Genomic DNA, 14,433 nt, shown 5'->3' on the forward strand with positions numbered 1-14,433 from the left:
TTTTTTTTTTTTTTATCCAATGCTTTACATTGCAAAGGAGAGATGTGGTGTCCTATTGACCCCACTTCTCTCCATACAGAGGACCTGTCACTAATTATTTCTATCACAAGGGAAGCATGCATTCCTTGTGATAAGAATGAAAGTGATTAAACATTTTTTTTAAAGGAACCGTGCAAAAAAAACAAAACATAACATAAATTTAAAAAAAAAAAAGTTTAAAGTGCCCCCGTGCTCGCACATAGTGGTGAATGCATACGTAGGCCATGCCCACATATGTAAATGGTGTTCAAACCACACACGTGAGGTATTGCCGCGAACGTCAGAGCTATAATTCTCACACTAGAACTTCCCTAACTTTACACTTTCTAACCTGCAGAACTTTTTAAAGCATCATCCACAGAGATTTTTAAGTACTGCAGTTTCACGCCGTTCCACAAGTGTGCGCAATTTTAAAGCGTGACATGTTGGGTATCTACTCGCCGTAACATCCTCTTTCATATTTTACAAAAAAAATTGGGGTATATATATATATATTTTTTTTTTTTTAATTCAAGCATCTTTTTCCAAAAAATATATATTCATTTTTAAAAACTGTGCGTTTTTGGCCAATTGCATGTTGAATATTCGGTTTCGGCACCAGAATTTTCATTTTGGTGCACCACTAATATAAATAGTCCTTAGAATCGATCAGTCAAAATCAATAGCATGTAATCAGCCCCTGGTTACATACTGTTTTAATATTAACATGTTGGCCCTAAGCAGAGGGTGGATTACCACTGTCCGCATACAAATGTTACATGCATACGTGTAATGTTAACGCAGGTTCTTTCTGCCAGCAAGATGCCACATTCTGGTTCTGTAGATGTGTATACTGAATGGTCCCTAAGGCCACTTTCACACAGTCATACTATCTCTTTTTTTCATCCATCTGTTTACGGATGAAAACCGGAAAGCAATGTATTTCTATGGGCCAACGGATGTGAATGGATAACCATCCGTGTTCGTTTCAGTCCATTTTTTTTTAAACCGACAAGCGTACATCCAGATCCATTGGAATGGATTTTAACGGATACCATCCATTCAGTTTGTTTTTAGGCAAGAAACATTTTTTTTTTATACATTTTACACCTCTGATTGGTCTCTGCAACAACTAAGTAAAAATGTATGTAAACTGATGTAAAAACTGAAGTAAACGGACATGATCTGTAAACTGAATCCATTTTTTTCTTTGAAAAAATATGACTGGATGATGCCCATATGAAAGGGGCCTTAGGGTGTTGTGGAAGTGTTAGCATTTTATAATGCAGCCATTAATAGACCTGCAAGTTCTTAAACTGTAGGGCTTCTTGCTTTTTTTTTTTTTTGCCACTTGCCGTCCACCCTTTAGCAGATTTACTGCTACAAGGCGGGTGTTCTGTATAAAATCATGTATATAAACGTGATTTTGCACTTCTGCCATAGGTGGCATGCGCTTGCTGCTGGAGCACCGCTTCTGCTGTGATTGGACTCAACAGGAGCCGATCAACAGTTGCCGGCCAATGGATGAGCTCCAGCATCTGTTGATCTCCAAGGAGACTGGCAGAACACAGCTCTTGTCAATGTAAACAAGGCAGAGCTGCGATCTGTCAGCGGCGATCTGCTAGATTTTCTTTACCTGCAGAGCAGGGAAAGAAAATCTAGCAGATTGCCTAGTAAAAGCACATTGTGTACCGAAAACACATGGCTAGGCACACTGTTAACCCTTTGATCACTTTAGATGTTTAACCCCTTCCCAGCCAGTGTCATTAATACAATGACAATGTATATTTGTAGCACTGATCACTGTATTAATGTCACTGGTTCACACAGTGTCAGTATTAAACTGTCTGCTGCAATATCGCAGTCCTGCTATAAGTTGCTGATCGCCGCCATTTACTAGAATTAAAAAAAAAAAAAAAATTCCAGTGTGTGTATATATACCATAGTTTGTAGATGCTATAAGTTTTCGCAAACCAATCAATATATGCTTATTGGGATTTTTTTTTTACCAAAAATATGTAGCAGAATAAATTTTGGACTACATTTATGAAGAAATTAGATTTTTTTCACTTGGTTTATAGCATAACCCCCCCCCCAGTGATTATCAAACACCATAAAAATAAAGCTCTATTTGTGGAAAACAAATTATATAAATTTGACTTATGTACAGCTTTGCGTGACTGTGCAATTGTCAGTTAAAGTAACGCAGTGCCGTATAGCAAAAAATGGCCTGGTCATAAAGGGGGTTAATCTTCTGGAGCTGAAGTGGTTAATTCATAACATCAGTTGGACTCGCCTAGATATATTGCTTGTTCTAACCTCTCTGACAGCAGTTTTTTTGTATGGTAAAAGTCACAGACCAGTGTGCTCTACTATGGCTAGGATTGCTGCTTGGACATGTACAGACATGTACATGTATAGGGTTTGCTTAATGTATTCCATCTTTTAAAATGCACTGGGGACAGTTCACAAAGCGATATCCTACCGCATCCAAGATACCGCACAGCATTTACAAACAAAAACGTTGGCATTCACAAAATAACTCTATTAGTTATGCAGTGTTTTATTAGTGAAAACGTGCTAATGTAATGTGTCATCAGCTGTTCGTGGAAATTACAAATGAGGAAAAATGGCGTGAGATGTCTCCCATCCATACTAAGGCTTTATCCGAACTTGCATCCCAGGCCAGTCAGGAAAGGAGTGGTGCTTTGGGGCAGACGTTTATCTTCTATACAGGGAGGTGCAGCGCTAAAAAATTAGAATGCCAATAAATCAAAATAAATATCCAGAATGCATTCATATGCATTAGGAGGAGCCACATCACGCCGCCGGAGCAACTTGAAGCTCCAGCGGCCATCTTTTGATACAGGACGGTTAGTCCCTATGTGATCACCAATACTTTTATATTCTCTATGATGCATCTTTACTGAATGATTTATTAAAATTTCAACATCACCTATTACACTATGGGCGTATCCTTGTTCCTAGCCCCTGGACGAGCTCTTTGAATTTACAGATACATCACCTCTGGACGGATCATACATCCATAGTGGAAATCTGCCTACCTAGAGAGCAATACCAGGTTAACCCCTTAAAGGGGAACCCCGGGAGACGTGGATCACCTGTTAAGCCCTAAGGATCCTGTCTGATGATCCATCATCCCTTAGAGGAAAGACCTTCTAATTCCTGACCCCCCTTGTGATGACATCTGGATTATTACTATAAGGTGCATTTAATATGCATGTCCGGTGAGTGCGCATTACTTACATCACCATTCGCACAGATACCTGTCTTGTTTTACCAGAGCACAAGAGTCACCTTTGAACTGTCTTACTCATTTATTTAATTTTATTTTTATGAATTATTCTGGATATTTATATTGATTTATTGGCATTCTAATTTTTTAGCGCTGCACCTCCCTGTATACAATTTATGATATAAGGTGTTATTGGTTACCTTTTTGTGCATAGCGGATTTCCATTTTTACCTCAAGGGAGCTTGCTATTTCTTTTTACGCAGAAGTTTATCTTCATAAGCGGACTTTTTTCAGTTATGGACACTAGAGCACATTCTGATGATATGGAGTAATATTGAATGACAGATGGTATAATTTAAGTATTGCTGAGATAGAGGTATCCTTGCACTTTATGAAGGCACCATTGTATGTTATGTCTATATACAGTGTTTAGCACTTTGCTGTATGAAGCACTTTTTTTCTTTTGTGAAATAAAAGAAATATAGGATAGATTTTATGTATTATTTAAAAGGGAAAGTTTTTATATAACTGAATATTTTGCACCTTTTCACAGGTGGTTGTTATATATATGATATTGTATTTGCACATTTTTAGCACATTGCACTTTTAGAAGAATGGCACATATGTAAGATACAGTTGGATGTTGTGGAGAGCGCAGTTCGCGCTGTTCCATATTTATTATTCCAGGTTTCGATGGTTACCCCATAGAGAATAGCAGCTACTGTGAGGATTTATTTTGGAATTTTGTGGTGCAGTCCCTACAAATATAGATCTACAATTTTTCCATTTAAACCTCTCTAATCAGCCCCCACTCGATTTGCTTGAACACCCCAGACCTGTGTAACTGGTTTTTACACAATGTAAAGCTTGTTCATATCCAGGCTTCTTTTAACCACTTGCCCTCCTAAAGATTTACCCCCCTTCCTGACCAGCACTATTCGGCGCTGCACTATTTCAACTGGTAATTGCACGGTCATGCAATGTCGTACCCACCTGGAGGAACAGGTGGGTACCTGGGGCTGGGGGTGGAAGCTTTTACTTTATGATTTCCTATTTTCATTTCCTGAGGTCCTAAAATATCAGGACAATACAAACACCCCCAAATGACCCCTTTTCGGAAAGTAGACACCCTAAGCTATCTGCTGAGAGGCATATTGAGTCCATGGAAGATTTTTTTTCCACAAGTTTTTTGAAAACTTTTTTTTGGTTTGTTTTTTGCTCACACAAGCCATGGGTATATGTGTAATTACACCCCAAAATACATTCTGCTACTTCTACCGAGTATGGGGATACCACATGTGTGAGACTTTGGGAGCCTAGCCAAATACAGGAGCCAATGACCACTTTGAAAGCCTGAAGGTGCGCAACTTCCTCATTTCACTTCCTCACTACCTATCACAGTTTCTAAGGCCTTGAAATGCCAGGATAGCACCAAACACCCCAAGGAATTTAAAAAGAGCCATGTTGAGTATTTTGCAGATCTTATTTTTTTTTCTCACAAGGTTTTAAAATGTATAAAAAAAAAAAGCGAAAATGTTTTTGTTCATTTTCCAAAAACTTGTGGCAACAAACGAGATCTGCAAAATACTCACCATTCTTATCAAATTCCTTGAAGCTTCTACTTTCCAAAAAGGGGTCATTTGGGGGTGTTTGGTGCTATCCTGGCATTCCAGGGCCTCCGAAACTAATAGGTAGTCAGGAAGTGTAATGAGGAAATAAAGCCTTTTAAAAGCCTGAAGGTGCTTATTGGATTTTTGGGTCCTGTACTTGGCTAGAAAAAAGTCTCTCACGTGTGGTAAGTAGCAAAATTTATTTTGGGTAGTAATTCCACATATACCCATGGCATGTGTGAGCAGTAAATCATTTAAATGACAATTGTGTTTAAAAAAAAAAATGTTTTTTTTTGTCATTTTCCAAAAACTTGTAAAAAAATTATTCTATTGACTCCACATTCCTTTCAGCAAATAGTTTGGGGTGTCTACTTTCCAAAAAGGGGTCATTTGGGGGTGTTTGGTGCTATCCTGGCATTCCAGGGCCTCCGAAACTAATAGGTAGTCAGGAAGTGTAATGAGGAAATAAAGCCTTTTAAAAGCCTGAAGGTGCTTATTGGATTTTTGGGTCCTGTACTTGGCTAGAAAAAAGTCTCTCACGTGTGGTAAGTAGCAAAATTTATTTTGGGTAGTAATTCCACATATACCCATGGCATGTGTGAGCAGTAAATCATTTAAATGACAATTGTGTTTAAAAAAAAAATGTTTTTTTTTGTCATTTTCCAAAAACTTGTAAAAAAATTATTCTTCTATTGACTCCACATTCCTTTCAGCAAATAGTTTGGGGTGTCTACTTTCCAAAAAAGGGGTCATTTTGGGGGATGGGGGCATTTTATGCCCATCAGAAGTTTATGCCATACATGACTCACTCTTCTAACCACCTGAAGACCAGGCCTTTTCTGTCTTTTTTTGTTCACATGAAAAAAAAATATTTATTTTTTGCTAGGAAATTACTTTGAACCCCCAAACATTATATATTTTTAAAGCAGACACCCTAGTAAATAAAATAATGGGTGCTGCAATTTTTTATGTCTCGTTTTTTGGGGGAAAAATTTTTTTTTTACTTTTTAATGCACAAAAACACAATATATTGGCCAATTATTTGGTAAGGTATAAAAGATGATGGTATGCCGAGTAAATAGATACTAAACATGACATGCTTTAAAACTGTGCATGCCCCGTGTAATGGCGACAAACTGCATACATTTTTAATATCCATAGGCAACTCTTTAAAAGCCTTTGCAGGCTACCATTTTAGATTTACAGAGGTTGTCTAGTGCTAGAATCACTGCCCTTGATCTGACGTTTGCGGTGATACCTCGCATGCATGGGGTGTTTTTTTTTTTGTTTTGTTTTGGGTTTTTTTTGGATCACTTTTAATGCTATCACAGGGGATGCAAATATCCCCCTATAACTTCAATGGGCATTGTCATATATTCTTTTTTGATAAATCTGGGGTCTATTAGAGTCTAGATATCTACTCTTCCCTTACACTATCTAATCTCTTCCGGATCGGTGTGATCAGATGCTTTCCCAATTTACAAATGGCGCTGTTTATATCCTGTGAAACTGAAGTGATGAAATGCTCGTAGCTTCCGATTTCTTAGACTAGAGATGATTGGCACCATACCATCTCCAATCAGCTCTATGGTCAGCTGGCAGAAACACTGGCTGCATTCTCAGGTTCCCCCAATGGCACGGGACTGCCCGAGAAGGCCAGGAATGCAGCGGGGGAGGGGGGGCATCTTCTCCGCTGCTTGTAAAAGAAATCCTGCAGCTAATTAGCTACTAGGATTGCTTTTACATGAAAGTCGATCGCCGGCTGAAAAAAAAATACCAGGCACCATCCTGGTAGAACCACTCAAAGTCCAGCGATGTACCAGTACGTCGCTGGTCCTTGTTTGGTATATATGCTGTTTTGTTGTATTTTTTAATGCAGCCTGCGGGGTGAATGGGGGGAAAAAAGAGAGGAAATCTCTGCCAGAAAAATTGTGTGGTATGCCCACCATTAGAATATACCGCCCTGCATCCACCCACTTCTAATGATGGGCACACATGAAATGTGCCAGAAAATATTATATAATATATATGCCGAGGCATAGGGGCCACCCACCCACTGGCCACCCCAGTCCCCCATGCTTCGGCATATATGATCTTTTTTTTTTAACTGTGGATGAAATATTTCATCCAACAGCTCTGCCCACACTGACTTATGTATATTCTGAGAGCAAGTTTCTGTTGCTATCAGAATAAACAGGTTGGTACTGCAGCTGAATGGCATTCCTGCAAAGATAACCGCAATGGTTAACAATAAAACCGTAACAATAAAACAGTAGAACAGTAACGACAGCAACAGAAAAAACTATAACTATTATTGGTTTTTAAATTTTTAATTTTTGAGGGGATTTGTACTTTTTTTAATTTTTTTTTTTTTTTACTTTTTAAAACAGATTGTAGGGTCTCTCCAAATGTGATAGCCTGTTTCCCGACTAACGACTTTCAAGACCCTGTTTAAATATGTGCCCTGAACTGTGCCATGCTGTACCCTATACTAATACTCCACTAGTGTGTGGTAGCGACAGAAGCAGTCCTTCAGGCAGAGACCAGGTTGGCCAGGTCAGGAGGGACAAAAAAAGCAGATGTTACACTTAATTCCATGTCTGCTACAGACACAACATCTTTTTAACTGCATACACTGGTACAGGAAGATCCCTGATAGGACAGGGATAGATCATCCAATTTAGATTGAACACCACTGGCCTAAAGCGGATGATTGATCCCTTGGGGATCAAATCATGGCACCCGTGTGTGTGTGATATAAAAAAAAATGTGTGTGTGTGTGTGTATATATGTATGTATATATGTGTGTATATGTGTATGTATATATATATATATATATATATATATGTGTGTATATATATGTATGTATGTATGTGCCACATGGGAGCCCCCAGGCAACCTAATACTTACTTAAGCCCCATCCAGCGGTGTACATGAGAGCCTCGGTTCTCCAGGGACACACTCTTGATTGGCTGAGGCCGATGGCTCCCACTGCTGTCTGTCACAGCCAGTGAGGCAGTCAGGAGGGGGGAGGGGGTGGGGCTGAGCTGGGGCTCTGTGTGAGAATGGACACACACGCAGCCGATGCTCTGGAGCACTCCTGCTTGGCTGCCCCATAGCTAAGCTTCTTGCTGTGGGGGCCACCGACAGGAGGGAGGGGCCAAGAGCGCCGGTGGGGGACCAGAGAAGAGGAAGATTTGGCCTGCTCTGTACAAAACCCACTGCACAGAGCAGTGGGTTTCTTTTTTTGTTTTTTTAGTATCATGGTAATCCTTATGCTGCTAGCATTGGTAAATACTAAGGAAAGTATATCATATTTACCTGTTTAAAGTTTTTTTTTTTTTTTTACAATTCTAAAATGACATCCTGGTTTTCATGCCTAGGCAAATATCATAAATCCAATGAGTCTTGAGGAGGGGTTTTCTAAGCTAAGCACATCCTCCTGTGTTAATTTTGAATATTAAAAATGAATTAACCAGCGTTTAGTTTGTGGTGCTCAGATGCAGTGAAATTACTTTTGGTAAACCCAAAAGCAAACATTTATTATATTGCAGCTTACCAAGTCTTAGTTGTGATTACTGCATTAGTTTTCTTTTTTAGGCTTGCTTTCTTCTATTTTCATCTGGTGATCTAGCCAGTAAGTCTGCCACTTTTCAACAGAACAAGCTCTCCAGTGTATTATAGGGTTGAGACAAACCATTTACCACTGACAGGGGTGCATACAATGATCAGCTTATTTATTATTGTAAAACCTTTATACCAGAAAAAATGTTGCTCTTTTTGTATAACTGCAATGTGAGCTGGAGTTTGGCTATAATTTGTTAGTATATCTAAATCTGCTAGCACATCTTACTGTACCCCTTCTTCCCCCAGTTTCAGTGCTGCTGTCTGTGCCCCTTTTTTCCATCCAGAGTGAAAGCTCACTAATACTGGAGGTTTGGTACTGCCCAGATCACCAGGTGGAAACAGGGTGGGGGTGGACTGCCTAAAAAAATTGACAGCACAGTGGCTAAGTGGTTAGCACTCCTGTGCCTGTGTGGGTTTCCTCCAGGTATTCCGGTTTCCTCCTACACTCCAAAGACATGCTGGTAGGTAAATTGGCCTTATGAATGTGTGTTAGGAACCTTAGATTGTAAGCTCCTTGAGGGTTAGGGACTGATGTGAATGTATAATCTACTGTATGTAAAGTGCTGCTTAAATTGTCAGCGCTATCTAAGTACCTTTTAATAAATATAAAATAAAAAATGAATGCAGCCACTAAGCCTAAGGATTGGTAAACTGCAGTGTGTTAATTTTTGGCTTTCGGCTTAATAGCGCTTTAAAGTGTGTGTCCGATTTGCTAAAATCCCTGAGGAAGCAAAAAAGCCCCCATACACTGCTGGTCTCTTCTGTTCAAATTTTAAAGCCGTATTATTTTCTTTTTAAGGATTTGGCCGTAAGGATGTTGTGGAATATTTACTGCAGACTGGTGTGAATGTCCATGCTCGTGACGATGGTGGCCTCATCCCTCTACACAATGCCTGCTCCTTTGGTCATGCTGAAGTTGTCAATCTCCTGCTGAGACATGGCGCTGACCCTAATGCCCGTGACAATTGGAATTATACTCCTCTCCATGAAGCCGCTATAAAGGGCAAAATAGATGTCTGCATAGGTAGGCATATCTTGTGATTATGTAATGGCACACATTTGAATACCTGTGTACTTTTCTTATAGTGTATGCATTTACATTTGAAATATAGTTACGTTTATTTTGAAATTCACATTTTAAAGATATGCAAAAGACTATGGCAAATGTATGATGTTTCTCCTGTTTTGTGGGTGGAAACCTTTGTTCCTACACATTTCTCTTTAGCAGAACAGTTTGTTTATTTTATGGGGTTAATGAAAAGAACTAGGTTTTACAGCTCAGGGTATTTACATGTTTCTAAAATATTGCCTAACATCCAGAAAACTGAAACACCAATGAGATATCCTTGAGCAGTGCAAGAATATAACATACTGTACATCTGCCCTCTGGGTTTAATAACGTGAATCCTTTCAAGAAAGGGGCTTTCACTAAATTTTAAAATTAGGAGACTATCGCCAGCACTGAAAATCAAACCTAGTGCTTACAGAGTTTCCTAGGAATTGTGAATCCCAGGGCACTGTGTTATGCAGTTAACTGCTTCCTATCTGGCCATTGTTTATAAAGTGACTGGGTATAATTCCTGCCACAGCTGCAAAGCATTGCAGTCATGGCATGTGTACACCCCTGGCCATTGCCTCTGCAACTGAAATGAGAGCTTGGGGTGGAAAACTGCTTCAATAATGAGGTTTTACCTAACACCCCTCAATGTCCCCAATCGCCACCAATCCCAGTGTCGCCAAAAGGCCTTGCTCAGTTTGCTCTTGAGAGAGGATTGGAAAGGCAGTTAGGAGGCATTGTTGCCTTCTTTAACCCCTTGGACTCTGCACAAGCACCCCCATTTACTTGAATGGGTTACGATCAAGTGACAGGTGTATAATCCCTGGTATGGTATTGCAGACGCCGAATGTTTACACCCCAGACTGCTGCATCTGCAGTATCTCTCCCCACCCAATGTGTAACTTATACCCCTTGAATGCATAAAGGTGCTGCTTGGATTTTGGGCCACTTTGTGACTTGGCTATATGGATGTCTGATATATGTGCTATCCCCATTCTTGGGGCGCAATACCAGAATGTGTTTTTAGGTGTGATGTAATTCTAAGTATGCCTGTGATGTGTTAAAAATATCTGAATAACTGTCAAAGTTGTGTTTTAAAAAAAAAAAGTCCATGCACATATCCACAAAATTACCCCAATTTTGGAAAGCGAACACTCAATGTATTTTCTGAAAGGCATAGCGAGGCTTTTGATAATGGCATTTTTTTCACACTTTTTAAAAAAATGCAGGAAAGAAAATATATATACTGTATAATCTGATCTTCAGCCCTAGTTAATTTGGCCCATAGGGCCCTGTGGTCAGAAACATGGTCAGGGGATTTGGTTTATAAAATTAAACTTTGCGGCATCCCTTTTTCTGGAGACCTTTTATTTGGTCCAGACCAGAAAGCGGGTTTTCTGCTAAAAAGAAAAAGAAGCCACCTGTGGTTAATGTAATTTTTGTGCTTTTAAGCAGACCCAGTGTTCTAAGGATTCAGCCCAGGAAAATGCCTGGAATCCTCATAAGGGTAAATGGGAAGGGTTCTGTTCAGACCTTAAGAGCAGCCCTCCAAAGGTCAGTGAAGGTGTCTTCCCTTTGGGGGGAAGACTTCAGTCCTTCCTTTCGCAATGGGAGAGCATGACATCCAGTATATTATGAGAAATTCTATTGATCACGGCTACAGCTTGGCGTTTTCATGAGGTGCCCTCAAGCAGGTTTTGTAACACAACTTTTGAATTTCTGTGAGAATTCCCTGGTAATGTCTTTTACAAGAGCAGGTGGGAGGTTATAGCAATGTATTAAGAGCAGGGAGGGCTGGAAAGGTGTCGCATCTACAATTCAAGGCTCTTTCCCCTGCATATTATCCTTGGCTCCAAGAGTCTTCACCAAAGAGATGGCAGGAGCCTTGGGGTCCCTGAGAATAGAAGGGATTTTAATCGTACCATACTTCCAGAGAGCGGCTAACGGCAAATTTACAGAACATGCAGGAGCACCTGGGAAGTTTGGATTGGCTTCTAAACTTGGAAAAATCAAATCTGATTCATGCCCAGGTAGTACGATTCTTGGGTTACACCATCGATTTAGTTCAGGAAAAGATTTTTCTTCCAGAGGAGAAAATAAAGAAGTTTTAGCTTGCCTTAGACCAGATTCAGACCAATCTTTCAGTGTCAGTTTGAACAGCCATGTCGACTCTAGGCCTACTTATGGCTTCCATGCCAGCAGTACAAGGGGCCCATCTCCACTCTCGACCCCTTCAACTGCATTCTCCGAAGTTGGAATCACTGGGAAACATTGGAAAAGTCTAGCAAGCTTTATTAAGAAGGTGCTGAGGTGGTGGCGAAATCAGGTGAATCTGTCAAGGAGCTTGTTGTAGGTTTTCTTGCCAGCCAAAAGGCTAACTACCAACTCAAGTGCTTGGGGATGGGATGCCCATCTCGAAGGTCAGATAGCTCAGGTTTCTTGGTCAAAACAGGCCAGGAGATCTTCCAATTGGAGAGAGCTAAAAGCAGTTCATTTAGGTCTTTTAGCCTTCCAGCAGTCCATCCAGGGTCATAAAGTCTAGGTACTCTTAGACAATATTACAACAGTAGCTTAAGTTTCAAAACAAGGGGGCACCAGCAGCGGGGCTCTTAGCCCTAGCATTATTATCCTTGGAGTTTGTCCTTTCCAGTGGAGATCCATCTGAAGGTGAGCCAAAATCATATAGCCGACTTCTTGAGCAGAAGGGTGCTGGAGTCAGTGGAGCCTGAGCAAGGAAAATGTTTAAATTCTTGCACACAGTTGAGGAATTCTGCAGATTGACATGTTTGCAAGTTAAAGTTCTGATTTACTTTCTCTTTACAGAGAAGATCAGATGTGGTTCTGGATGCGCTGTTTCATCCCTGGGAATACCATTTGTGTTATGCCTTTCCAGTTGATTCCTCTAGTCCTCAGATCTTGGGAAAAATCTACAGACTTGATTCTCTGAACCCTCTTTTTGGCCCAAGAGGCCATGGTTCTCAACTCTTCTGAATCTGTCATTGGAAGCTCCTTGGATGTTAATGTTAAGGGAGGATCTTATAGTTCAGAGGCCTCGGTTTCATCCGAGAGGGTGTTACTTCAGGTTGTCAGCCTGGCTTCTAAGGGAAAAAATGCTAAGCAGGAAGGGGTTGTCTAGTAAACCTGTTTTAACTTTGCTAGCTAGCAGGAAGATGATTACAAGAACTATTAATTTCAAGACTTGGAAGTGCTACAATTCATGGTCTGCATCTGTGTTCTTAAAGATATTATTTCTGTTCTGGAATTTCTCTATGATGGAATGGAGAGGCTTAGCAACTAACACTTTAACCCAAGTAGCAGCACTAGCTGTTTTTCTCGAAAGGACTTTTTCACAGGATCCTTTTAATCATTAGGTTCTTGAAGGCCCTGGCCAGGTCCAGACTAGTGCCGTAAGGGGCTTACTAAGGAACCTGTTGAGCCCTTGGAAGAAGCTTCATTAAGACATCCGACTTTAAAGACAATACTTTTAGTGGCTGTCACTTCGGCTCGTAGATTGTCAAGCTCCAGGATTTGTCTATTTTTGAACCCTTAGTAGTGATATTTCCAGATTGCATCGGTCTCAGAACCAATCCAGGCTTCCTCCTAAAGGTTTCTTTCTCATTTCATTGGACACAGGAAGTTTATTCTTCCAACCTTTTGCTTTTCATGTCCAGAGGAAGAGGTGTTTTCATACCCTGGACATCAAAAGATGTTTGGTCCATTAGTTGGAAGTCTCAAAGAACTTTAGGAAGGCCGGTTTTTTTTTCTGGAGTTTAGAAGGGATTCAAGGCTCCTAAAAGTACCCTGGGAAGATGGCTAAAACTGTGCCATTGTAGTTAATCTCTATAATAACATGCACCATACATGACTTTTCTATAATCTGAATTGCATAAGTCATGCAGCTCTGGTAAGCCTCACGTGAAATATTTGTGGTAGAAGTTGACTCACTGATGGGGGATACACTTTTTTGCTTTCAATTGGAATATGTAATTTTTTTAATGGACATTTTATACATTGCGATCTTTGTGAGTTGTAACCTGGACTTTCTTTACACTGTTATCTAGCATGGTGGTGTTTTGTTTATATTTTTTTTTTTAAGCACAGCACATTCTTTTTTTACTAGTTAGTTACCGTATATACTCGAGTATAAGCCGAGTTTTTCAGCACATTTTTTGTGCTGAAAAACGCCCCCCTCGGCTTATACTCGAGTCAACGTCTGCAGGGGGGGCGCGAGGCTCCGTCAAGGGGGGCACGTACAGGGGTGGGCAGAGGGCTGCTGTCTCTTACCTGGCTCCCACGATGATCCATCCAGGAAGCGCTGCTCCTTCCGTCACTCCGGCCACTCCCTCACTCCTGCCGCTCGGTTCCGCCTCCTCACCGGTGATTGGCCGCCAGAACTGTAGCTCAGGAAAGGTACACAGGCGGCCAATCACTGACGAGGAAGCGGAGCCGCGAAAATCGAGTGAGGGAGAGGCCGGAGTGAAGGACAGCTGACAGGTAAGTGTGCAGTGCAGAGGTGCTGCTGCAACCACATATGCTGGCTGCAGCAGCACCATACTGCAACAGGGGTCAGCAAGTGTCAGTGGGAGGAATAGTGCCGCATCATTGGTGTCACTGATACTAATGATGGGGCATTATTCCTCCCACTGACACCAACGATGGGGCACTATTCCTCCCACTGACACCAATGATGGGGCACTATTCCTCCCACTGATACTAATGATGGGGCATTATTCCTCCCACTGACACCAATGATGGGGCACTATTCCTCCCAGTGATACCAATGATGGGGCACTATTCCTCCCAGTGATACCAATGATGGGGCACTATTCCTCCAAGTGATACCAATGATGGGGCACTATTCCTCC

General features: G+C 40.8%; 1 protein-coding gene across 3 annotated transcripts in view; it reads left to right on the top strand.

Annotated features, from left to right (window-relative positions):
- LOC149451743 (poly [ADP-ribose] polymerase tankyrase-2) overlaps nt 1-14,433 on the top strand; it is a 94,767-nt gene that overhangs the window by 14,140 nt on the left and 66,194 nt on the right. For all 3 annotated transcript variants that reach the window (XM_089690343.1, XM_089690342.1, XM_089690344.1), the window contains exon 2: nt 9,311-9,535. In XM_089690343.1, the coding sequence (XP_089546469.1) occupies nt 9,311-9,535 (225 nt within the window). The remainder of the gene's footprint in view (nt 1-9,310; nt 9,536-14,433) is intronic.

This window comes from Staurois parvus, unplaced genomic scaffold (genome assembly GCF_062004578.1).
Source record: "Staurois parvus isolate SC_StPar_1 unplaced genomic scaffold, SC_StPar_1.0 ptg000525l, whole genome shotgun sequence".
NCBI lineage: Eukaryota > Metazoa > Chordata > Amphibia > Anura > Ranidae > Staurois > Staurois parvus.